The sequence below is a fragment of the Muntiacus reevesi genome, chromosome 4 (assembly GCF_963930625.1).
Source record: "Muntiacus reevesi chromosome 4, mMunRee1.1, whole genome shotgun sequence".
Lineage (NCBI taxonomy): Eukaryota > Metazoa > Chordata > Mammalia > Artiodactyla > Cervidae > Muntiacus > Muntiacus reevesi.
This window is the reverse complement of record NC_089252.1, coordinates 119,749,073-119,775,959: the sequence shown is the minus strand read 5'-3', so window position 1 is coordinate 119,775,959 and position 26,887 is coordinate 119,749,073. Positions and strand designations below refer to the sequence as shown.

Genomic DNA, 26,887 nt, shown 5'->3' with positions numbered 1-26,887 from the left:
GTCATGACTGTCAGTTAAAGCTCAAGTAAGAAAAAGTTCATTTGGTTCCCCAGTTCTCTGAGGAGGGGGAGGAGGGGGGTGCTGGGAATCTATCTAGTGGACCATTTTAGAACTATGTAACTTTTATTTTACATTATTAACATCACTTGCAGGAAGTTGCTTTACTGATTCAGATAATTATATCCTCCAAGGTAATACTATACCCAATTTCATGCTAATAAAAAGTTTCTTTATAAAGAATCATGTTTCTCACTTCTTTCCACAACTCATTCAAATGACCGTTTCCATCATATAAAAATACAAGATGCACTGGGGTCCATCTTAGGGTTTTCTTCTTCTCATGAAGAAACAGCAGATTATTTCCAAGTGCAATTTAACTGAAAACACCATTTCAACTTCAAATTTATTTTAATGATATATACAGAAGTAAACAAATTACAATTAAAATGGAATCAGTTATGTTCATTACACATAACTTAAAATCATGCAACACTGCATGGTAAAAACAATAGCTTCATTCATATACAAAAGAGCATTATTTTGAGGCTCGTGATAGTATAATGAAATTTTTGATGTAAGCTTTCGGTAAAGAGTATTTCATAAAAATTTAAAGACCTGATTAATCAGTTAATGCATTATTAGGAAAGATAGTAAACATTATTAGTAAAATGAGACTATCAGCAATGAACTTGAAAAGTACACCAGGTATGGGGTTGAATGTAGTCTCCTGAAATAAATGTTTGGTTAAGAAAATAGCATTGAAAAAGATCTCATATTGAAGCTATGTATTAACTTTGTGAAATCAGGTTATATAAATCAATAGTCAAGTTTATTCTGTTAAAGAAAATATGCCTATCCTTTCTTATACTCATAAATAAGTACTTATACAGTCTTTATATACAAGTGAAGGAAAGTTCAATGTAAAAAATATACTGCCAATCCACTTATTATGGTTGAAATAGCTCTTTATCTACACATTAAATTGCATTGATGAAAATGTCCAATTTAAATCACATTCAACCTGCGTAAATATTTAAGCTGAGTATTTTTGTAAACAAGAGAGAAAAATAAATTCTTTCATTTCATTACTGGGCCACAATCTACTTCTCAGCTTAGAAAGCCATAGAAAGGCTCAGCATTTAATCAGATTCAAACCTGCTAAAACGGAGTAAACAAAGTGAATGTTTTCAAAGTGCGTAATTTCCAACTCATCCACTTGTACTGTTTTTCCAATTCCAGTTCATCAGCAAGAAAATAAAATGTACTTAGCTATAAAAAATACCAAGGAATGTTATTGAAAAGGAAAGGCTATTTGGTAGAAGTAACTACAAAAATAATTAGTTTAAATCTTTGTAAAGCTTTAATGCAAGAACATCAGTACACATTCTTTCCATAAACCTTAAAGCATGATCAATACCAAGATTTCAAATTTCCACCTTTCAAGTACTTGAAAAAAAGTTGTAACAAAGTGTCTCTGCAAAGAATGATCATGCAGGTGTTAATCTGCTGACACTTGGGGACATGGATATCTCTGTTGGGTTGTCATCTCTGCCTCCACTGGCAGTAAGGACTGGCAACGAGTTACACTGAAATGCAGATGCAGGACAAACAGTCATGCCGACATTTTCATCTTCCCCATTGTCTGAATCCGGTGTTGTAACTTCACTTTCCTGAAGTCCCAGGATCTCACAAACTGCTTGTGGTAACTCCTGAATAAGAAGAACCAAATACAAAATCATCATTCACCATAGAGGAAAAGTAATCACAAATTAATACGTACTATTGAAGATAACATCAAACATTTGTTCTAACAGTGCAATTGTTACGCACCTTCTCAGGCCTTCCTTCTCCACTCGAAATGAAATCCAAACCACTCTTTTTAATAAGTGGTCTTCTGATCTATTCCAAATCAGCCACTCTCCATCCTACCCCACCCCGCCACTCCCACAAACATGCTGTTTTCTAACATTTTGCATTTATTTCACTCTTTATTTACGTCATTCTTTTCCCTCAATACACAAATGTTCCTTAAACCTGAAAAGCATCACCGACAAGTTTTGAACAGAACAGCTATCAAATAAATATTTGTAAAACTGAACTAAAATAGGGATTCCCTGCTGGTTCAGTGGTAAAGAATCCACCTCCCAATGCAGAAGACATAGATTTGATCCCTTATCCAGGGAAGAGCCCACAGGCCATGGAGCCACTAAGCCTGTGAGCCTTGAGTGCTGAGCCCATGTGCTGCAGCCACAGAGGTCCTAGAGCCCAAGCACCCCAAGCAGAGGAGCCCCTGAAGAGAGGAGCCTGTGAGCCGCAAGGAAGAGCGGCCCCCGCTGTCCTCAACCAGAAAAGTCCAGGCATCAATGAAGTCCCGGTGCAGCCGTAAGTACATAAATACGTAAAATTATAAAGAAAAGAACTGAGCCAAAATAAATATTTGGAACCATGAACAAATGACACAAAGACTAAATAAGAATTCTCTTAAAAATCTGAAAACCAAAATACACCAAAAGTGTAATACTTTGGTTTAAATTCAGGACAGAACACCTCAAACTTGCCTTGTTTTTAGAGATAATTAAGAGCTTGACTGATATAAATGTAATGACACTGACCAAATAATATCCATTTAATTATTTCTGATTAGCATCTGTCCTGACTTGAAGGCACTATATATTCACTATGAGGTCCTATTCTGTGCTCACTACTTTGAAAATACATCGACGCTTCTACAGCCTCTCTTGTTGCTGCCAAAGTGTTTTCATTACTTTTATCATTCTGTCTTATTGTCTCCTAGCATAATTATTCAATTGTTTTCAATTAAGTGCTGTAAATCTATAATGGTAAACAAATGTTAGCCAATGCTTTGTGTCTGCCATCAACGTGCTAATTTAACTTCTAAAAAGAAAAAGTTTGTGACCTCAATCCACCAAAATCATACAGACAAAAAAATCTTTCAATTACTTAAAATACTGTATACCTTGCATTTTACCATCTGTAGTGAAATTGCTTCTGCCTTGCATAGTACATCTTCCACATCAATTTTCATGGACAATTCATTGATATGCTAGAATAAATCAATAAAATAATTGAAACTGAAACACTATTATACTCTATTACACAATTTATTACTAGTTATATTCAATCAGTTCAGTCGCTCAGTCGTGTCCGACTCTTTGCGACCCCATGAATCGCAGCAGGCCAGGCCTCACTGTCCATCACCAACTCCCAGCGTTTACTCAAACTCAGGTCCATCGAGTCAGTGATGCCATCCAGCCATCCTCATCCTCTGTCATCCCCTTCTCCTCCTGCCCCCAATCCCTCCCAGCATCAGGGTCTTTTCAAACGAGTCAACTCTTCGTGTGAGGTGGCCAAAGTATTGGAGTTTCAGCTTCAGCATCAGTCCTTCCAATGAACACCCAGGACTGATCTCCTTCAGGATGGACTGGTTGGATCTCCTTGCAGTCCAAGGGAATCTCAAGAGTCTTCTCCAACACCACAGTTCAAAAGCATCAATTTTTTGGCACTCAGCTTTCTTCACAGTCCAACTCTCACATCCATACATGACCAGTGGAAAAACCATAGCTTTGACTAGACCTTTGTTGGCAAAGTAATGCCTCTGCTTTTTAATAAGCTGTCTAGTTTGGTCCTTACTTTTCTTCCAAGGAGTAAGCATCTTTTCATTTCATGGCTGCAGTCACCATCTGCAGTGATTTTCGAGGCCAAAAAAATAAAGTCACTCACTGTTTCCCCATCTATTTGCCATGAAGTGATGGGACCAGATGCCATGATCTTAGTTTTCTGAATGTTGAATTTTAGCCAACTTTTTCACTCTCTTTTACTTTCATCAAGAGGCTCTTTAGTTCTTCTTAGCTTTCCTCCATAATGGTGGTGTCATACTAGTTATATTACACTGTAGATAAAATCCTCAAAACAAAATACCCCCAGACTACAAGTAAACAGGAAATTTAACATATCCCTCATTAGATCATTTCAAGTTTTAAAGCTAAGGAACAGCTATTAATAATAAGCTATTGGAACATTAAATCCAGCAGCTGTCCCAAGTCTACTATCTCAAAGTTATAAGCAAAAGAATTACTTTTTTTAGAAAAGTAAACAACATAAAAGAGCATTTGTTGAATTTGCTTCTCTTTCTAATTAGCTAGGAGAAAAAATAACTGGCCAATATGTTCAACTTGCTGAACTGTCATTCTCAGAGAACTGGTCCTAGTATTGACTATTATTGATAAAATTTTAAGTCACTCAAGAGATTCAGTAACATTCAAGGAAATGTTTGTTTTCCAACAAAAAGAGGAAAGAGTCAAAATATTAAAATCTAAATTAAAAGAAAAACTACCTTAAGTATTTCATTAAAGCCATAATGTTTTTCCATTATTTGTTGTTTTTCTGACTCCAGAATAGCACAACAGAGAAGAAGATGAAAATTTTTACATGGTAGTTCAGTCCACATTACCTATAGAAAACAGAACACACATTTAGTAAACTCTTATCAATTCTAAGATATTTTCTTAAAAAAAAAATAATAAAATATTTTCTTCATAGATACGATGCTCAATTCTGAATGACTTCTATGCAAAGCAGAAGTTGTCTAGATGGAGTAGTTCATTCTTTTTCTAGTTAAGAAATGAGATGTGGGGAATGAAAGTCTTACCTTTGCCCACAAACAATAAATGAATTACGATGAATCCCAAACATGTCTCTTTAGGTGACTACAGTTAGCACTGAGCCTAATCAATATGATAAATGGCTAAGGTATAAGTGTTAGAGGTATTTTCAATATTTTTCTGAACCTTCAGTTTTTCACTTTTAAATCATTTTCAGTCTCTAGGGGTGAGGGGAAAAGCTGCATCATAGGAATAAAAATGCAGTTATACACTGCATGGAATCAAAAACACCCAGAAGTAGCTCCACATTCTAAGCAACATATTATATAATAAATCAGACTATCTCTGATTGTGACAAAAACTCAATCAACCACCCAAAATTTATACCCAAATGTGTACAACATTTGATCATTTCTTCCCAATAAATGTCCTAAAACTTAAAGTCTTAATTTCCTCTGGTTAATGTACTTAATATCTTTTTTAGAAAGATCAAAGACACGTGTAAACAATATTATTAAAGCATACCAGAAATGTCTTTATTTCTTTTACTAAAAATAAACCAAATAGAATCATTTTCAGACTAAATCCATTTTTGAAAGTTTAATTATAATGCGATTAACCTCAAAGATTTCATTAAAAGTCCTAATTTATTTGGTAAACACAGATTAAGGAGTTATTACAACTACTGAAAACTTTTGAAACGAAGCTGAGATACTAATTTAATGAATCTGATAAACTTTAAAGTACATATAAGTTTTCCTTCTAATTTCAAACAAAGACGTGTTCCTTCAGTTAATGCATCACCTTCTCTAATGGGAGCACAGCCACCAAAAGTAAGGAATCAACTTCCAGGTGTAAAAGCCTCAGGATACTCACTGTATATTAAGTTCACTTATTATTCAAACAGATTATTTCCCCCATTCTTTCCTTGGGAAAGTTTCTGTCATCTTTACTTTCATAAAGATAAGGTAGTGGATGGTCATTATACCAATAGTCTATTTCAAAAGCATACCATCTGTTAACAATTAACAGATATATGAAAAGAAAATAATACTTTTCTGTTTTTCATCAAGAGTTGCCCTGGGTACAAGATGGAATAAAAAGATATAAACCAAAAGCATGATCATGAATACTCTCCAGAGTGAAGAAAAGGGTAATGGGGCTTGGGGTGGTGATTAAAGATCTAAGCTATATCTTTCAATATTTTTTGCCTTGGAAAGGGAGAAAAAACTATTGGATTGGCCAAAAAGTTCATTCAAACAAATTTATTTGGCCAACTTGATAGAAGTAAATAAGTAAAATATGTAAGAAATCATTACATACATTGAATGCAGATAGTAGCATATTTGTTACATTATTGTTAGTATTTTGCTCTAACTTAAATTTCTTTAAAAAGTAAAACAAAAGTCAGTTCCCTCCCAATACTCCAAACTGCAAATAAAGTACCATCTCAACTGACTGGCCTGCCAAAACTTTCTTAACTATATTTAAATCTACACCCAAATTCAGCACAGTCTCACATAAAGTACCCCGAGGTCAAATGGTCTACAGAACTGGTTCTGGGTAACCTACTGGCCCCCAGTCTCACAAGGATGTGATCTACAGAAAAAAGCTCCCAAGACCACACATTCAGCTCAACACAGTTTTTAAGGAGAGACCAGAAACATCAGAATTTCAGAACTGCTTTAGAAATTTCAGTCAGGATATTATAATCCATTTATACTCTATAGAAACAAAATGGTTATTTTCATAAAAAGTGTTACATTTTTACAATAATTAAGAACTTACCTCCCATAATCGAAGAATATCTAGAAAACGAAATTCCCTTTTAAATCTGATTAAAAGCCATCTGAAGCAAAAATAAAGGTATCCAGAGTCCTGGGATTCTACAAAAAAAAAAAAAAAAAACCCTTATTTTCTCTTACAATAATTATCTCAGAATAGGGTACCTATCTCAAACTCAAATTTTTCTGTTCATCTTAGGCTATTAAAAGTCCTATAAATTCAATTATCTTCTACTAATTCAAGGAAACGATTCAGAATTGCAGGCTAACTTCTTTAAAAGCAAGCCACCAAAAAACAGCTAACTCTCCATTTCTCTTCAAGTCTGTGTCTGTGGATTCAACCAATTGTGAATGGAAAATATTTGGGGAAAAAAAAATTCCAGGAAGTTCCAAAAAGCAAAAGTTGAATTTGCTGCACCTGGCAACTATTTAAAAAGGATTTACATTGTATTTACAACTATTTACACAGCAATTATGTTGCCTGAGGTATAATAAATAATCTAGAGGTGATCTAAAGTATACAGGAAGATGTACATAGGCTATATGCAAATACTATGCCATTTTACGCAAGGGACTTGAGTCTCCTCGGATTCTGACACGTGGGTGAGAGTGTATGTATGTGAGTCACTCAGTCATGTCCAGCTCTTTTCAACTCTGGATCACAGCCCATCAGGTTCCCATCTATGGAATTTTTCAGGTAAGAATACTGTAGTAGGTTGCCATTTCTTCCTCCAAAAGATCTTCGCAACCCAGGGGCAGTCCTCACAGAGAGATGACTCGTATTTCATAGTATGAATAAACTGTTTTAAGGCCAAATTGTACAAGGGGGACAGTTTGGTCCCAAAGTTTTACTCCTCAGAGGAACTCAGGCAACACTGGTGGATTACACAGTCTTTACATTTTTTCTCTTTGTGTATTACCCTACAATTTGCTGAGTATAGCTTTGTTTCACTCAACTCACCTAAGTAACTGCAAAATCCACTGTCCAACAACCGAAGTAAGGTACTTAGCTGAATAAGCTGGGTCTTCATGCCTTGCATCTGCTCTTCAAAATTTTGATGCTTTAAAAAAAATATTAAGTAATATTTAATAAATATTTTACAGTACATAACCACTGATAACTGCCATTAAAATAAGGACAAATGTACTTACACCATACTGGTTATATTTTAAAATCACAACTAATTAAAATGCTAAAAGATTATTTTTTCCCACTATTCAATTTTTTAAGATAAAGAATAATGCAGACAACAGCAGCTGTAGACTGACTGATAGACTATTCTTATATCAAATAAGAAACCTGGGTGAAATGAACATACATGTGGGATACAGACTTTTATCAAATCACTTTACTGCTAAATATTTCTTCAAATTAACATAGGAAATAAAATTAATTTTAGCTTTAATATGTGTCCAGTGTTAAAGAATTAGCTAATTATTTCTTATGATTTGATGACATTAAGGAATCTATGAAGTCAAAACCATTTTCATGACAACAGCAATACTAAAACAATCTACGAATTTTTCACTTTAAATTCTCCCATAATTGTAAAGGCTATAAAAAGGCTATATATTGCAATAGATCGCATATAAGAGCAGATGTGAAAGTCAGCTGTCTCCTATTAAACTAAATACTAAACAGTAAAAGAAAATGAAAACTGGAAGATAATCCCTCTTTTCAATAAATTGTTTTGGAAAATTTATTTTTCATTTAAAAAAAATGTATGTAAAATTTCAGAAGGTTTACTGTTATCTCTAAATGAATAAATAAATAAATATCTGGGCTTCCCAGGTAACTCAGTGGTAAAGAATCCACCTGCCAATGTAGGAGATACAGGTTCCATCCCTGCATTGGAAAGATCTTCTGGTGAAGGAAATGGCAACCCACTCAAGTATTCTTGCCTGGGAAATCTCATGGACAGATGAGCCCAGTGGGCTCTAGTCTACTGGGTTGCAAGAGATGGATACAACTTAGCAACTAAACAACAAGATATTTATCAATTTGCTAGAACTTTTCATGACAAACATCAACAGATATAACCCACATAAACAAAAGCTCTTAGAATCTGCAATAATATTGAAGAGTGTGAAGAGGTCCTGAGATCATAAAGTTTGAGAACTACTGTGGTTTAAATGTTTTAATCTCTGAAACTGAGTAGATTCGCTACCAAAATTTCAGTCAAGGTTTTGGGGATGCGGAGGGCACCAAAATAAATGAAAGGTTTCTTATGATTATGATCCCTTGAACCCTCGTGTTCTAACTCCTTTATGGAGAACCACTGCCCTAATCTTTGTGAAAAGCCTAAGAATAGCATCCTTTCCCCCTCACATTTCTCTTTTAGTTTTTGGGGCAATGTTGTTTGGTCGTTTAGTCGCTAAGTCATGTCCGGCTCTTTGTGACCCCATGGACTGTAGGTCATCAGGCTCCTCTGTCCATGGGATTCTCTAGGCAAGAATACTGGAGTGGGTTGCCATTTCCTTCTCTAATAACAGTGCTTTATTAGAGGTATCTATCAGATTAGCTGGTTAAAAAAAAAATTAAGGCTACTGATTCTCAATAAACTGGTTTCTCTTTAGTGATCTGAATAGTTTAATTAGCGAATGAAATGCTTTAATAGACGAACACAAGTTTTTGGGATATAGTTTCTTCACATTTCCCACTGGAAAATAGAAGGGAAAGGCAGGACTAACTCTTTGACTAACAGTATAATTTTTGCTGTGACATGGCCAAAAGCTTCCACTGTTTTGGAAGTACCAGCGTGGCATAGCCACTGCTGCCCACTCTGCTATAAAAAGTAGCACTCTCAAAATGACAGAAGCCAACTTCAGAGAAGTAGCTATTCCTGCAGAAAGGAAAAGGAGGTCAACAATGGATATGCAAAGGGCTTCAAGTCTAACTATAAATGTGTATATACATTACATATGCATGTACATGTGTGCATATATACATATATGTATATGTACATATATACAGGTATGTGTATGTGTATATACACACACATATGTATATGGAAGGGGGTAAGAAGGAAGGGCAAGTTAAAACTATATGGCAAAATGAATGCTGGCTATAAGGAAGTTCATTAGATCATTTTGCAGTTGTTTCTATAATATGGCGATAAAGAGACAGAAGTCTATGCCTAGACCAACACTAGATGTGAGTAAATACCAACAAAAGTAAATCTACAGACATTGGATTCAGCCTCCGTAAAGCAGTAAAAACTTACATGAAATAAAGCTGTAAAACAAAAAGGAATCAAACAGCAGAAGAGATTCAAGGACACCAAAACAATAACAATGCAGTGGAAATAATTGTGCAAACTATTTTGATTGTAACTTACTGCCCTTTCATATTATGAAATGTTACATGTTATGTTTCACATCATGAAACAAAAAATGTTAGCAGACATTAAGAAATCTTTTTAAAATAAAGACTAGAAATATCCCCAGACCGTTGTCAATGGAAAAGGCATCTACTGTGAAAAAGACAGAACAAAGAACTTGAACCTTCATACACAAAAATGACAGACTGTGAAATGTGTATTAAAGATGTTCAGAAAGTGGTCTTTACATCTGAGGCCTAAATACATGCACACATATGCATGCATATACACATATGGCACACAAGATAATATACTTGAACATGCCAGTATTAGCTCTTATGAAAACTATTACTGTAATGAGATGGTTAGATAGCATCACTGACTCAATGGGCATGAATTTGAGCAAACTCCAGGAGCCAAAGGAATCTGGAGTGCTACAGTCCATGGGGGTCACAGAGTTGAACATGATTTAGCGACTGAACAACAGAAAAAGTAAATGCCATACGTTTGTGCTAATTCTTAGAAAACCTACTGTAAGCTGAGATCTAAACTAAGCACTGGGGAAATACTCACGTATTTATTTTACAAAAATCTGTTGAACAAACACCTCATGTCAAGCATCAGGAAAATTCTGGCAGCATATCACAGAACGAGTTAAACAAAGACATGACCTCTTTATCAAACTAGCTCTAGTGAAAAGAGGATAAACAACAAAAACAAGGAAAACAAAACAACAGTTTTTATACAATTATTATCAGTTGTACAGACCTTTATAACAAATGCCTCAGGTTTCTAGAGCACTTAGGAGTATATGGAACTAAGAAGGCAGGTAAAAATCAACCAATCAAAAAGGTAAGGAAGACAAATTATGATATTACCAGATTACTGCAATTAACAATCTTTCTAAATAATCCAAAAAATTAATTCATGGTAAAGGACTATATAATTTGAATATGTATTACTTTAATAGTAAAAGAATATTTTAAAACTATCAAATCTTATTAAGGATGGAAAAGAACTAGGCGAAGTAGTGATGAGTTGAAACCATGGAGAAGAGACTTGAGAAAACAGGTAAAACTGAGACAAATTAGAAGGGGAAATAAAAACAAGCAAGCAAGGAGGAAGAACAGAAGTCACCAAAAAACAGAAGCAATCAAAAAGTTTCACATCTGTATCCCAGACTCTATATAGCAAGGAATCATTTCATATGATTATATATTTGAAACCTTTATCCCCTTACAAGCAAGCCATTTCAATATCCGACCATGTAGGGCCAGCATCAAGTATATTAATTTTATTTTGAAACAAGTACAGAGACCTATGTAGTCAGGTCTTTGGATTTCATATGCTTTTATCTGCTCTGAGCCCCTTTGCTTTTTCTTCCCCCTTCCACTTTCTAAAGATTACTTGAGAAGACTGTTCTATTTTATCTTCCTGTTAATACTGTCTCTGTACTATTGTCCTAGAACTCTGTCTCTAAGATATATCAATGATAATAGATAAAATGTTCTTTGTAATAATATGTATATAGACAGTTCAACTCTAATAATCACATGCTTATGAAAAAACTAAGAAAGTGTCAATGTTACAAATAGCTCAAAAACATCTGGAGAAAAATCAGTCACTATAATGATAAAATCTAAAATGTTCACAAAAGGTAAGGATATTACTTGGCATGACTAAGCTTTATCTCTGAAACAGATGAAATGAAAATACCTCACAAGAACTGAATCATCTACTTCATCAATATTCTATGACTCACTACCCTTCTGCAGATCATAAGCATTTACCAATATTAAATCCTGATTATTCCTATTCTATAGGCCCTTACTATCTACTTTTAATATTAAAAATAGTACCAGCATTTCCAAGCCTCTTGAAACAAACAAACAACACAGCAATTTGTTTCAAGTTCTACCATGACTGGCTAAATATAAACATCCATCTTATATAGTAAGATTATTACATAACTAAAATATTCAAAATTAATTTGATTAAAGGAAGGAGTCTCTGTTCTTACCATTTGGTCCATGTAGGAGGCAAAGCACCAAAAGGCATCCACTTCATTTTCCATCACATATAACAGAGGTGAAAGTAAGTCACTCATTCCTTGCACGTAGCCTTAAAAAAACAAGAAAAACTAATCATACCTCTAAAAACCTAAACTTTCTGTATCCATCTATGCGTATCTCCACCAACTCACTTAAAATTACATCTTTTTCGGGTTTCACAAACTTGTGTATACTGATGTTCTTAAACAATGAGAAGGAAATCTAGCAACCAGGTGAGAAATGGGAGGTGCTTGAGAAGTCAGGCAGATATGTAACTGCTGTGTGTCTCAGTGTAGGTATCACTCACTATCAGGAGAGGATCAGGAGAGGATAATACTAAAAACTTATGTGCCAAAGCATTATGATAAAGACAGATAACGGGAAACCCAGAGGAACATCAAACTGAAAAGAACACAGCCAAAGAAGATTTGTGAGAGAATAGTCAAGAAGCAAGGGAGAAGAATGTTGTAAAAGTCAAAGGGAAAGAAGTTGCAAGGTCAGAGTGGACACCACTACCAAACTGCCATGAATAAGCCAAGTGAAATAAGAACTAAAAAAGGTCCAACTGATTTAGCAACCAGACATCAGTAATCCACACAAAAATAACCACAACAAAATCACCTCTTTTAATTTCTCTTTTTTTCCTTTTGCTGTTACTCTAACCCAACCAACGCTAGCAAACGGATTTAATCCAATCAATATTTTGTATGTAAAACTACCATTTCAACCATCTTTCTCTTGACGCTCTTACAATTTCTCAATCATGACACTAATTTAAAGCCCTTGATTAAAAGAAAAATTGGAAAGTTAAAGAAGCAGGTCCCTCCCTTAAAAACCAGAAAGTCTTAGTTTTGCTTTTCACCAGACCATGCCAAAAGTCTTATTTTTCATATTTCCATCTTAACAGTTTTCTTAACTATTTTACAATTAGATTTCGGACTTAAAATACAGAGACTTGAATGGACCAAGGGACAAGAGCTCTTACAAAGCCTTTTCACATACATATTATCATTCAACTTTGGTAACTTGTGTATTTGTTAAAGTTACACAGAGATGTTTTTCCCCCAATGATAGTCTGAGGAAAACAGGCTTTCATTTGCAGAACCAAAACTTACATTCTTATCATTCACCAAAATCTATGTGAACTGAAGTCATTTAAAACAGTATGCTTATTTTGAAAGGAAAGGGGATATTTCTGAAGAAGTTATACATAATTTTACATCATTCTTCCTATTTTGGAGGAAAGCTTTAAAAATGACCCCAGGAAGCAGGTTAGCCAAAATGTCTTAAGAAAATTTGGGTTAAAAGTATAATAAAGACACCCAGTTCACTTCAGGATCTCCTTACAAACAAAAGTCTAGTTCTATCTGCTATTAGCCTCTACCCTGTCATCTACTGCTACGCCTAATCCCTACCAACCTCACTATGTCTACACTACACCCCATGGGAGAGTATGGCTCCATGCACATTAGTGCGCGTGCACGCACACATACACATACACAAACTTGGGATCCCCTTATTAGAGTGCCAAACAATGGAGTTACCAAGACATTTAGAGAAAAGAGCTAGAAAAAACGGCATGTGACATGATACCTAAATGTAAGCATATAAACAAATTTATTGCAGATGCTTTTTTAAAAAATGAAACACACTTGTGATGATGAATCCTGGGTGTCAATTTGAGTGAGCCACAGGATGCCCAGATGTCTGGTTAAACATTATTTCTGGGAGTATCTGCAAAGGTTTTTCTAGAAGAGATTAGCACTTGAATCGGTGAACTGATTAAAGCAGATGGCTTTCAGAAATGTGAGTGGGCATCATCCAATTCACTGAGGGCCTGAATAGAACACAAAGATGAGGAAGGCTGAATTTGCTCTCTGCCTGGTTGCCTGACCTGAGACATCTATCTGCCCTCAGTGCTCCTGGTCTCACACCTTCAGACTCGGGAATAAGACCTATGCCACGGCTCTCCTGCTCTCAGAAGGCTTTAACTACACCACTAGCTTTCCTGGCTCTCCAGCTTATAGATGGCAGGCTGGGAACCTTTTAGTCTCCATAATAACATAAGCCAGTATCTTATAAGCAATCTTTTTTTCCTTTCTTTCTTTCCCTGGCTAAAACAACATTTTTCTTAAGTAGGTCAGAAGGAAGACTAGACTGTTATCATCAGAAGTTTCCTACATGGCGATGACACAGTGAAAGCAACAACAAACATAAAGGCTAAACCAATCAAAGCAGGAAGGAAATTTATCTGAACTCAACGAAGTGCAGAAGAGGACCACTTTACTGGGTCTGACTACCTACAGTCTACAATGGAACTATTTCAAAGTGCGCTATTCAGAAGATTTACAAAGCACCTCTCTTCTGGGGGGAAATGAGTTTTATTATAAAGTTATAATGAATAAAAATTTCTAAGAAGCTAATTTAATCCTTTAAGTCTTCAGGTTTCATACCAGATCAGTACTGTATTTCTTCTGTAAGTTTTAGTTAAATCAACTAGTCAAATTATTCTTCATACTCTTGTTGCTTTTAATCTATTTTATACATGATGTTCTTTGGGGTATGTCATGAGTTGTGGGGGTGGAATTAATGTACAAATTCCTTTTAATTAAAGAAAGATTAAAGCTGTTTAAATTAGCATTCAGTGATGTTCAGATTCTGCATTAGCGCTGACTGATGTACATCTTAATCAGTACTACTACAAAGTCTGAAGAAGTTCCCCTAAATTATTTTCATAACAAAGTTGTTTCAGTTGGGAGGTGTTAAAAATGAACTCCTTATCATCCTAATGCACACATTCTTAAAGAGAAAAGAAAGAGTTCATCTTTACATAGGTCAATTTTCCAGGTTAACTGAAGCGTTTGAAATCATTTTTTTTTCTACTGGACACACTCCTGCCTTCTTACATAGAGTATTCTGAGTATAATTTAACCTTCTGTTGTTTATTCAGGATCATGATTATAAACATACATTGTAGAAAAAAAAATAGGTACCTCCCACAGAAACACCTTAGGTGTACCCTCTGCACTAAGTAAAAGTTACTCTTCCTTGAGTTCTTCTATTTGCTTTTGGTAATGTTTGTCTGTCTTCTGTATGCTTTTGATGGTTTTTGCCTTCCTCCTCACTACTAATGAGACTGTATTAAATGCAAACACACCGATACCTCATCTGTGGGTTAAGAGGCCAAACAACTCAATATGACAAAATCAACTACAAGAGTAAACTTACAGCCCAGGTTACTTTACTGTGAGTAAACAACAAGACGGTGGGGGAGCTGGTGAAGGAGTCACCTGCTCAATGCATGAGATGCAAGAGATGCAGGTTCAATCCCTGGGTCAGGAAGACCCCTGGATTAGGAAATGGCAACCTTCTCCAGTATTCCTGCCTAGAAAACTCCATGGACAGAGGAAACTGACAGGCTACAATCCATGGAGTTGCAAAGAGTCAGATATCACTGTCTGCTACTTCAAATCCATGTCAAACAGCAAGCAATTTGATCCAGGGCTTTATGAAAACTACCCTGGCTTCTTTCAAGGCCAGAGTTCTTAATAAAATTCCTGGGTATGTTTCAGATAACTTAAGTATCCAACCAGAAAGAATGTGGGGTTAATATAGACAAATGGAAATAGCAATTTGTCCAAATAGCTTGTCTGTGACTCAATGCATGGAAAAACTGAGCATTCAGGAATGACTTCTGAGAATATACATTCGTACTTCACAATTACCACTGGAGAGGATGCCTCCTGTTCTCCACGATAAAGGCCCTATTTCCAGTAGTGGTTAACAGAGACTGACATGGCAGTGGGTCAGGGTGCTGAATGTGTGCAGGTAAGAATGCCAGCCTGGAAAATGCCCTGGTGGTCCAGTGGCTAACACTCTGTGCTCCCAAAGCAGGAGGGCCTGGGTTCAATCCATGGCCAGCTAACTAGATCCCCATATCCTGCAACAGCCAAATAAATAAAAAAAATATTTTTTGAAATGCCAGCCTGATATAAAAGAGCTGGGCCTCTACCCCCAGCCCAGTATTTACTATTTATGCAGCCCTGAGTCACTCTCTAAATCACTATAACTTTATTCATACAACTGGGATTATTAATCTACTTCTTAAAAGAGGCTGCTAATACAATCAAAATTGAGCAGGACAACACTCGGTAACCTGAGAAGCACTCCAGTCCCTAGTATTTTCAGCGATCCAATTTGAGGTTCATTATAGGTGTGACCTGACAGGACTGGGCACATTTCACATTTTAAAGAGAAATCTGAGATATTCACTTACTGACATAAGAGGCTTATGCTGCAAGATCCTCAAGAGTTTACATCTTTCCCTAACCCACATATAAGAAGCCAAGAATTATTCTTGGTTCATAGATACAAACAGTGAAGAAAATATACTCACAATTCAAGGTTCATTTGGGTTTAATATGGCAAATACTCAATTACCTTCTCCAAAAGAAAGTCTTAAGTTCTATTAAGGTAATCTGGAAACATCTACCCTCACTATCCTCTACTGGGAGTCACTAACATCAATAGGTAACTCAGAAACTTGTTCATTCTTTATACTCACTTAAAGGTAGATGCTTAGGGAGTTTATTGGTCCCTTAAAGAAACAGCTCAAGTCCTCTTGTCCCTTAAAATACGGTTTCCTCGGGTTTTCTAGCCCTTAGCATCACTTTCCCATGCAATCCCCCACTCCAACCTCCACTCCTAGTCTTTCCAACCCATTCCTGGTAGAAAGCAGACTAACCAGGAAAAAAGAGTGAAGTTTCACATGCCCTAGATAATTATCTGCACCTCTTATCTATGATATCATATCAGCATTTTTCTTCACAAGGGAGAAAGCCTATCAAAAAAAGGTTTCCAAACTTTCTCAGGTCACAGTACGCCTCAGAAATTTTTTTCCACGGCATCCCAGGTTCAAAAATATTAATAACATTTCCATTTATTAAACATATCCAAACAACTTAATAAATATTTACATTCTATGAACTTTAGGACCTGTTGGGCACCACACTACTTCTCAAACTTCGGAATCCAATTGGATACCACCATCCTCATCTATTTTCTCACAGTACTTGCTTATCACAGCAAAGTCAAAAACTCTCCTTTGTAAACATAACTTCATCAGAAGGAAGGAATGTGGTGATTTAATGCTGAAACCCTGAACTACTCCAGCTAGTAGTTAGGGCAGTGTCCTACAGATGTCCCTCTATTTCCCTCAAATATTTAAAATATCCGACATCAGTCCCATGAGTTTGCTGCAGCAACCGAGTGCTCTCTGGTGCACAATTTGGGAACCACAGCCTTTTAAGTTTCCAGTCCCCAGTAGAACAACTCCTATAAAACCTACATCATAGAGCTTTTTACATACGTCTAGTTAAATTCTAAATTAAACATACATCTTTAAATTAGGGTATTAGAGGAGAACTTACCTAAATCAAAATCATACATACAGTAGGTCATCAAAATATCATGAAGCAAAATCAACCCTGGATTATCTTGACCTTCATAAAACTTGTTTGTTCGATCTGTTCTGTTAACATCTTTTTCTGAGAAAGAAAATCACATATTTGAAAACTTTTAGAATGACAGATTTTTATAAAGCTCGTATCTTACAAGTAGAGTTATTTTTCTTGTTATTAATTTTACTCTCTTACTAAGCTTTTACTTAATGAAAAAGTTCATCAAACTCTATTTCAGATAAGCAGTAAAGCTAACATTTTGAAATTTTTTTCCAATCAGTCCACCTCCTCTTGGGTATATTTTAAAATATTTTTCAATTTTTATCTAAACAGAAACCTTTCAATTGAATAGTAGGAAATATTTTTGATTAATTAAAACCAACACCAAGTATTAATAGTTCACATTAGTTAGCAACAAAAATGCCAGTCATGAACACATGTGATGGGCAGTAGTATTTGAAAACAGTAATGAAAAAAGTTAATATGCAGTCAAGTGTAATCAAAGAGATTTGTTTTCATAATTGCTTCATTCATTATAGGAAGTATTATGTTCCATAATCATCTTTAGGACAAATTACTTCTGTATTCTCAATATACATTATTCAGTTTATAAAAGCAATCTATTTTAATTCTGAAAAAATGAAAATCCATTTTTATGAAAATGATTTTAAGACACTAAAAAAAGATCCGGAAACATCACCAGAAGTGTATCTCAACTGGTACCTGCTGCTGCTGCTGCTAAGTCGCTTCAGTCGTGTCCGACTCTGTGCGACCCCATAGACGGCAGCCCACCAGGCTCCCCCGTCCCTGGGATTCTCCAGGCAAGAACACTGGAGTGGGTTGCCATTTCCTTCTCCAGTGCATGAAAGTGAAAAGTGAGAGTGAAGTCGCTCAGTCATGTCCGACTCTTCCCAACCCCACGGACTGCAGCCTACCAGGCTCCTCTGTCCATGGGATTTTCCAGGCAAGAGTACTGGAGTGGGCTGCCATTGCCTTCTCTGACAACTGGTACCTATTAGACGCATATTGCTGTGAAAGACCTTACAATTAAAAAGGCATTCCTCAAACTTGAATCCCTCAGTAAATTAAGAAAAATTAAAGAAATTTAAAGTGATTAACCTACTCTATAATCAGTTTTGTTTAAAACTAATAACTGTTCTCTTCCCCATCCCTGCCCCGTAAATGGAATAATCTGAAAACATTCTCAATTAAATGTTGTGAAGAGATGAGGAGGTATTTTACAACAAAGCAGAATCTAACACAGCATGAGTTTAGATTCTGTAAGTGTTTAAAAAATCATAAGGACAATAGTCTAGCTTTCTGCTAAAACATACTACACTTGAGTCAATAAATATAAGCACCTATCTATAGAACACTGTGAAGACATTTTCAAACAAGGAAAAGCAACACCAATCATGCTATAACTGTCAAATTTCATTTAAAAACATCTTTCATTCTCATATCACGGTTGATAAAGATAAGTTATTTTTATTAATTCAAGCACAATTTACACAGTCATAATGCCAACATAGAATTTCTTCCTTACAGGTGTTTTAAACACAGTAAAAAATTATTTGTGCCATCAAGAACTATCTGTTATTTCTTTCCTCTTGTGTATTTAGTAGGAATGCCAGGCAGAAAACAAAAAGGTATCAAAAATGATACAAGGGAAGTGTTTCTAGAAAGAAAACGAGCACTGAATTTTTTTTTTAAAGTCCTCATTAAATCCAACTCTAACCTGATGCAGCGAAGACTGAAGAAAAGCACAACTACGCAGACCGATCTGTTTTACATTCACTATTTCTACCCTCAAGTGGATCCTGCCTGGCAATCACGCTCTACTTCCCTCATGCGTCCCCTTTCTTCGCGCATTATTTTACATCTTCTCCTCTCCCAAGCCTCCAGTACGCTATCTTCCCCCCACACCTCAGCTCTGAGGATCTTGCTTCCTATCTCTGAGAAAATGAAAGTTATCCAAAGAGAACTCCATAGATTCCTACTACTTTAACCACACAACAGCCTCTGGACCCCTAGTCTCCCTTCTCTATCATATTGCTGCAAAGCTTCCATGATTTGTCACTATGACCAAATCCCTCCTCTTGTGCACAAAAGCCATGCCCTATTGGCTACTCAAAGATAGGGTACCAGTTAATTCTTGCCTCACTTTATAGTTTCATCCAGCATTCAACCATACAATTGCTTCTATCATCATAAAAATCTTTCTTAATCTCACTCTTCCCTCTAATTGTGGCCCCATTTTCTCTGGTTACAGCAAAACTACCTGAAAGAACCGTATATACTGTCTCCATGTCCTCTCTTCCCATTCCCTCTCAAACTCACTCCAATCAGGTTGGCACAGCCACCACTCCACCAAAACTCCTTTTCCATCAAAATTTTTAGTGATCTCTTATCACTCTGCTCAACAGTCAATCCAAGTTTTTCATCTTACTTAACATCCCAGTCACTACTTTCTGAAACGCTTTCAGTTGTTCAGTTCAGTTCAGTCACCCAGTCGTGTCCGACTCTTTGTGACCCCATGAACCGCAGTACGCCAGACCTCCCTCCCAGAGTCCACCCAAACTCATGTCCATTGAGTGGGTGATGCCATCCAACTATCTCATCCTCTGTCATCCCCTTCTCCTCTCGTCCTCAATCTTTCCCAGCATCAGCGTCTTTTCAAATGAGTCAGCTCTTCGCATGAGATGGCCAAAGTACTGGAGTTTCAGCTTCAACATCAGTCCTTCCAATGAACACCCAGGACTGATCTCCTTTGGGACTGACTGGTTGGATCTCCGTGCAGTCCAAGGGACTCTCAAGAGTCTTCTCCAACACCACAGTTCAAAACCATCAATTCTTCGGCGCTCAGCTTTCTTTATAGTTCAACTCTCACATCTACAGATGACTACTGGAAAAACCATAACCTTGACTAGATGGACTGTTGCTGGCAAAGTAATGTCTCTGCTTTTTAATATGCTATCTAGGTTGGTCATAACTTTTTTCCCAAGGAGTAAGATTCTTTTTATTTCATGGCTGCAATCACCATGTGCAGTGATTTTGGAACTCCCCAAAATAAAGTCTGCTACTGTTTCCACTGTTTCCCCATCTATTTGCCATGAAGTGATGGGACCGAATGCCATGATCTTAGTTTTCTGAATGTTGAGCTTTAAGCCAACTTTTTCACTCTCCTCTTTCACCTTCATCAAGTTCAAGAGGTTCTTTAGTTCTTCTTCACTTTCTGCCATAACTCTATACATGGACATCACCAGACGGCCAACACCAAAATCAGACTGATTTTATTCTTTGCAGCCAAAGACAGAGAAGTTCTATACAGTCAGCAAAAACAAGACTGGGAGCTGACTGTGGCTCAGATCATGAACACCTTATTGCCAAATTCAGACTGAAACTGAACAAAGTGGAGAAAACCACTAGACCATTCAGGTATGACCTAAATCAAATCCCTTATGATTATACACTGGAAATGAGAAATAGATTTAAGGGACTCAATCTGATAGACAAGAGTGCCTGTTGATCTATGGACGGAGGTTCGTGACATTGTACAGGAGACAGGGATCAAGACCATCCCCAAGGAAAGGAAATGCAAAAAACAAAATGGCTGTCTGAGGAGGCCTTACAAATAGCTGTGAAAAGAAGAGAAGCCAAAAGCAAAGGAGAAAAGGAAAGATATGCCCATTTGAACGCAGAGTTCTAAAGAATAGCCAGGAGAGATAAGAAAGCCTTCCTCAGCAATCAATGCAAAGAAATAGAGGAAAACAATAGAATGGGAAAGACTAGAGATCTCTTCAAGAAAATCAGAGATACCAAGGGAACATTTCATGCAAACATGGGCTCAATAAAGGACAGAAATAGTATGGACCTAACAGAAGCAGAAGATATTAAAAAGAGGTGGCAAGAATACACAGAACGACTGTACAAAAAAAATCTTCACGACCCAGATAATCACTCCCCTAGAGCCAGACATCCTGGAATGTGAAGTCAAGTGGGCCTTAGGAAGCATCACTACGAACAAAGGTAGTGGAAGTGATGGAATTCCAGTTGAGCTATTTCAAATCCTAAAAGATGATGCTGTGAAAGCGCTGCACTCAATATGTCAGCAAATTTGGAAAACTCAGCAGTGACCACAGGACTGGAAAAGGTCAGTTTTCATTCCAATCTCAAAGAAAGGCAATGCCAAAGAATGCTCAAACTACTGCATAATTGCACTTATCTCACACGCTAGTAAGAGGCACCAAGTAAATATTTATTAAATGAATGAATATATGATTGTTTAAAATAATCAATATGATTTTAAAAAGACCCCTGGTGATTCTAACATGCAGTCAAAGTTAGGAAACAATGCTCTAAAGACTCGGATTCCTGCCTCTCTTTTTTTCCCTAGGTGATATCATCTATTACTATGGATATTTATATTAATAATAACCAAATTTATATAACCTACCCAGACTACTCCAGATTACTGCCAATTGACATTCCATTTCTATGTCCCACCTTAAGATATATATGTAACATCTAATGCAATTCCACTATACCCCATGCCAACAACAACTCCATGCCAACAACAACACTATACTTTGCCAACAAAGGTCTGTCTAGTGAAAGCTATGGTTTTTCCAGTAGTCATGTATGGATAGGAAGGTTGGACTATAAAGAAAGCTGTATGCCAAAGAACTGTGATATTGGAGAAGACTCTTGAGAGTCCCTTAGACAGCAAGGAAATCCAACCAGTCCATCCTAAACGAAATCAGTCCTGAATATTCACTGGAAGGACTGACGCTGAAGCTGAAACTCCAATACTTTGGCCACCTCATGTGAAAACTGACTCATCTGAAAAGACCCTGGTGCTGGGAAAGAATGAAGGTGGGAGAAGGGGACAACAGAGGATGAGATGGTTGGATGGCATCACCAACTCAATGGACATGAGTTTGAGTAAACTCTGGGAGTTGGTGATGGACAGGGAAGCCAGGCATGCTGCAGTCCATGGGATCACAAAGAGTCAGACACGACTGTGCAACTAAACTGATACTCCATGCATGTCAGTGAGTAGCAACACCAAATGATCAATTTCTCAAGCAAGAAACCCTGATTTCTCACAAAGTCTTACCAATTCTACAATAAAATATAACCTGTATCAATCTATCACTCTACATCTCCACCACCACTATCTCCTGTTTTGGAGTCATTACTACGAAGTGGTCTCCCTGTTCCTACTCTTGATTCAATCCAATTTACATACAGCAGAAAAAATGACTTTAAAATATAAATGGGTTTTACTTCAAATACTTGAACAACTTGAACTCTTCACATTTAAAATAAAAGTCACCTTCTTGGCATGATCCAGAAGGCCTACAGATTATCTGCATCTTTTTTTTTTCTAAATAGAGAGAATTCAGGGCTTCCCTGGTGGTCCAGTGGTTATGAATCCGCTTTCCAATTCAGGAACACAGGTTCACAGGAACACGGGTTCGATCTCTGGTCCAGGAGGATCCCACATGCTGCATGCAGAGCAGCTGAGCCCTGTGCCACATCTACCGAGTTCACGCTCTAATGCCCAAGAGCCGCAACTACTGAAGTCCGTCCACCTAGAGTCTATACTCGGTGACCAGACAAGCCACCACAGTGAGAAGCTCGCACACCACAACAAAGAAGAGCCCCCACTCTCCACAACTAGAGAAAGCCCACGCGCAGCACCAAAGACCCAGTGTGGCAAAAATAAATAAATTAAAAAAACAATAATTACAGAAAATTTATACCAAACAACAACAAAGAGCTTCTGGTAATTCTTCCTAAAGCCCTAAGAAATATTTTGGGGAGAAAGTATGACAGGAAAAAAATGCTTTTAAACGAATGCATTATATACTTGTATTAGTAAAAAGCATAGTATAGTTGAAAGGCCACTTAAGAATTAGATCTGATTATGAAATCATCCAGATATGGAATGATCCAGACAGATAAGATAATTTACTAACCTTTTCTGAGCTTCAATTTTATTTCATTATCTGCTAAAAATGACAAAGACTAAACTTTGTCTCAATTCAAACTACATAACAGGCATTTTTTAAAGCATCTAAATTTTTCTTTCAATTTCAGGAAAACAGTGAAAACAGGACATAGGAAAGAGTGAGAAAGGGAACAAAGGATGGCATGTGGAAGGAAAGGGCTTAAAACACTGGGTTTGTTTTTCTCTAAGATCCCTTTCACTTCCAATACTTCCAAGCAGGAAGGAACAGTACATTATCATTTTCCCTACTGAAACAGAAAATAGCAGGAGGTTTCAGGTGAAAACTTCAGATACCCCATTCCTCAAGGTCTTGAAACTTTTGCCCTAACCAGAGGAAGGATGTGGTTTACTCTGGTCTAATTTATTGTTCAGGAAAATAAAGATTTTTTTCAATCAAAGATCTCAGCATTTGTCTTTAGGTCTACAAAAGCTGCCAAATCAGTCTGCTATGCTGGGATTCTTAACTATGATTTAGAGAAATTTTTCTTTCATGGGATGATAGTGATGATCATGGTGGTCAAAAACATCCCTCAAATCTTTATTTATAAAGCTACAGATACACAAAATCCAATGTAAGGATTTTACAAGTAAGTTTCACTACTATCAAAAACTATCCTAAAATTATATAGAGGGCATGCAACAAACAGTAAGCATCAACACTGGGTACTGCTCTTATTAACTATATGACTTTGGACAAGTCCATTTATGCTCTCAGTGCTTCCGTTTTCTTATCTGTAAAACGGAAGTTATGAACTGAACTTGTCAGGTAAACATGTACAGCAGTAACTATGGACACCTTCAGCAACTTAAACCAACCTAGCCTTGATCATAAGAGACAGACAAGTCAGTAACTGTTTGGTGAAAGTTAATGCTTTTAATGTAAAATTCTATCAAGTATCTCTTCTTCAGAGAATAAATATTTCCAGATGAAGTTATTCAGTTCTTAAATACTGATAAAAGATTTACTATCTGGAATCATTTATTTGATTAAAAAATAAAATATATGTATATTTAAAGAAGGTCTTGAAGAATATAAACCAAAGCCTCTTAACCATTGCTGTTTTCTTTGAATGACAGAAACAAGATTTTTATTTCATTCTCTTAGGCTCATCTATAGTTTCTAATTTTTCTATAATAAACAAGGTATTTCTGTAATGAGGAATAACACCATTTTTTAAATGAAATTAACAAGCAAATGAAGTTAAACATTTCTTTAATTCATGCTTTGGAACTCGAAATATATTAGTACTTATACTGGCTGCACTCACATTCCTATCGGAAGAGAGACAACCAAGAATATTAAACACACAATTTATTTTCCATTCTGATTTCTCTTTTTAAACTATAGTTGACTTACAATATTTTATCAGTTTCAGGTAGGTAACATAGTGATATTTTTATGTATTATACTCCATTTAAAGTTACTACAGGATAACAGCTACATTCCTCTGTCCTGTACAATATGTCCTTTTGCTTATCTGTCTTATACGTAGTAGTTTGTATCTCCTAACACCCTACCCCATCTTGCCCCATCCCTCTTCCCTCTTCCCACTGATAAACACTAGTTTTTTTCCTACATCTATTATTCAGTTTCTGTTTTCTCACATACATTTGGTTCATTGTATTTTTTTATATTTCATATATAACTGGTAACAGATTATTCATCTTTCTCTTATTTCATCACATATAATACTCTCTAGGTCCACCCACACTGTTGCACATGGGAGAATTTCATTCTTTTTTAGTATATGTGCTGCCGAAGCAAGCACAATTTCATTCTTTTTTATGGTTGAGTAATATTCCATTGTGTGTGTGCGTATACATGCCACAACTTCTTAACCAATTCATCTGTTGTTGATGGAGACGGGTTCCTTCCATACCTTGGCAATTGTAAATAATGCTGCTATGAACACTGGGATGCACATTGTTTTCATTTTCTTCAGCTTTATACCTAGGAGTGGAATTGCTGGATCATACGGTAGTTCTATCTTGAATTTTTTGAAGGCCTTCCATATTGTTTTTTATAGTGACTGCACCAACTTACATTGCCCATCAACAGTGTACAAGGATTCCTTTTTAATCACATCACCAACATTAGTTATTGGTCATGCTTTTAAATGATAGCCTTCTGTCAGGGATGAGGTAGTATCTGAGGTTTTGATTTGCATTTCTCTACTGGTTAGCACTACTGAGCATCTTCTCATGTGCCTGCGGGCCATCTGGATGTCTTTGTTGGAAAGTATCTATTCAGGTCTTCTGTCCATGTTTTAATTGATTTTTGGAGCCGTTTATATATTTTGGGGTATCAACCACTTAAAGGTCCTATCATTTACAAATATTTTCTCCCATTCAGCAAGCAGGCTGTCTTTCATTTTGTCAATGGGTTCTTTTGCCATGCAATAGCTTTTAAGTTTTTTTTTTTTTTTCTGAGTAAACTAGTCTATTTTATTATTTGATTTCAGCTTTTGAAGCATTAAGTCCACAACTACCTGAAAAGATTAAAATTTAAAAATATGGAACGCTTCACGAATTTGCATGTCATCCTTGCACAGGGGCCATGCTAATCTTCTCTGTATAGTTCCAATTTTAGCATATGTGCTGCCGAAGTGAGCACAGCTTTTAAGTTTTAATTAGTCCCATTTGGTTTCCTTTGCCATAGGAGACAAATAAAAAAAAAAATAATGCTATGATTTACATCAAAGAGTACTCTGCCTATGTTCTCTTCTAGGAACTTTATGGTTTCACATCTCACATTTAGGTATTTAATCCATTTTTAGTTTACACTTTTATATACAGTGTGAGGAAATGTTCTAATCTGTTTTATACACAGCTCTTCAATTTTTCCAGCACCATTTACTGAAGAGACTATCTTTTCTCCATTATATATTCTCTCCTCCTCTGTTGTAGACTAACTAACCATGTGAGTTTGTTTCTGGGCTCTCTATTCTGTCCCATTGGAATCTATGCGTGTTTTTGTTTCAGTACCATGCTGTTTCCATAAATGTAGCTTTGTGGTATAGTCTGAAGTCAAGAAAGCATAATACCTTCAGCTTTTTTCTTTTTTTTTTTGTCTCTTTCAAGATTACTTTGGCATTTTGGGGGTCTTCTGCAGTTAGATTATTAATTTTAGGATTATCTGTTCTAGTTTTGTGGAAAATGTCATATATTTTCACCACCCCCCTCTCCTTCTGGGACTCCCATAATGCAAATGCTGGTATAGTTCAAGCTGTCCCAGTGGTCCCTTACACTGTTCATTTTTTTTTTGTTTTTCTTTTTGCTGTTCTGATTAGATGATTTCCATTATCCTTTCTTCCAGACCATTTATGTGCTCTGTATCATCCAGTCTATTATTAATTCCTTGTAGTGTGTTTTTCATTTCAGTCTGTATTTTTCAGTTCTGATTCTTCTTTCTATTTTCTGTGTTATTACTCATAAAAATGCTTTGAATTCTTTATCTGGTAAACTGCTTATTTCTGTTTCATTAGCTGTTTTTTCAGGGGTTTCCTCCTACTCTTTCAATTGAAACAAATTCGTCTGTCTTCTTGTTTTGCTTAACTTTTACCTAACTTCACAGAGGAACAGCTTACGGGTGTCATTATGTGGGGCAATCCCTACACAGTCAGCCTGTGCCCACG

At 36.3% G+C, this 26,887-nt stretch overlaps 1 protein-coding gene and 1 non-coding gene across 4 annotated transcripts in view; both read right to left on the bottom strand.

The window, feature by feature from the left end:
- Positions 1–389: 389 nt before the first annotated feature.
- Positions 390–26,887, bottom strand: part of TBC1D15 (TBC1 domain family member 15) — a 72,345-nt gene continuing 45,847 nt past the window's right edge. For all 3 annotated transcript variants that reach the window (XM_065934090.1, XM_065934089.1, XM_065934091.1), the window contains 7 exons: positions 17,207–17,323; positions 11,747–11,847; positions 7,368–7,467; positions 6,411–6,508; positions 4,355–4,471; positions 2,978–3,064; positions 390–1,709 (listed from right to left, as the gene is read on the bottom strand). In XM_065934090.1, coding sequence (XP_065790162.1) covers positions 1,488–1,709; positions 2,978–3,064; positions 4,355–4,471; positions 6,411–6,508; positions 7,368–7,467; positions 11,747–11,847; positions 17,207–17,323 — 842 coding nt within the window. In that variant the 3' untranslated portion in view covers positions 390–1,487. The remainder of the gene's footprint in view (positions 1,710–2,977; positions 3,065–4,354; positions 4,472–6,410; positions 6,509–7,367; positions 7,468–11,746; positions 11,848–17,206; positions 17,324–26,887) is intronic.
- On the bottom strand, positions 25,760–25,866 carry LOC136167981 (U6 spliceosomal RNA). The gene has a single exon (XR_010663150.1). It is a non-coding gene; the product is annotated as a U6 spliceosomal RNA (small nuclear RNA).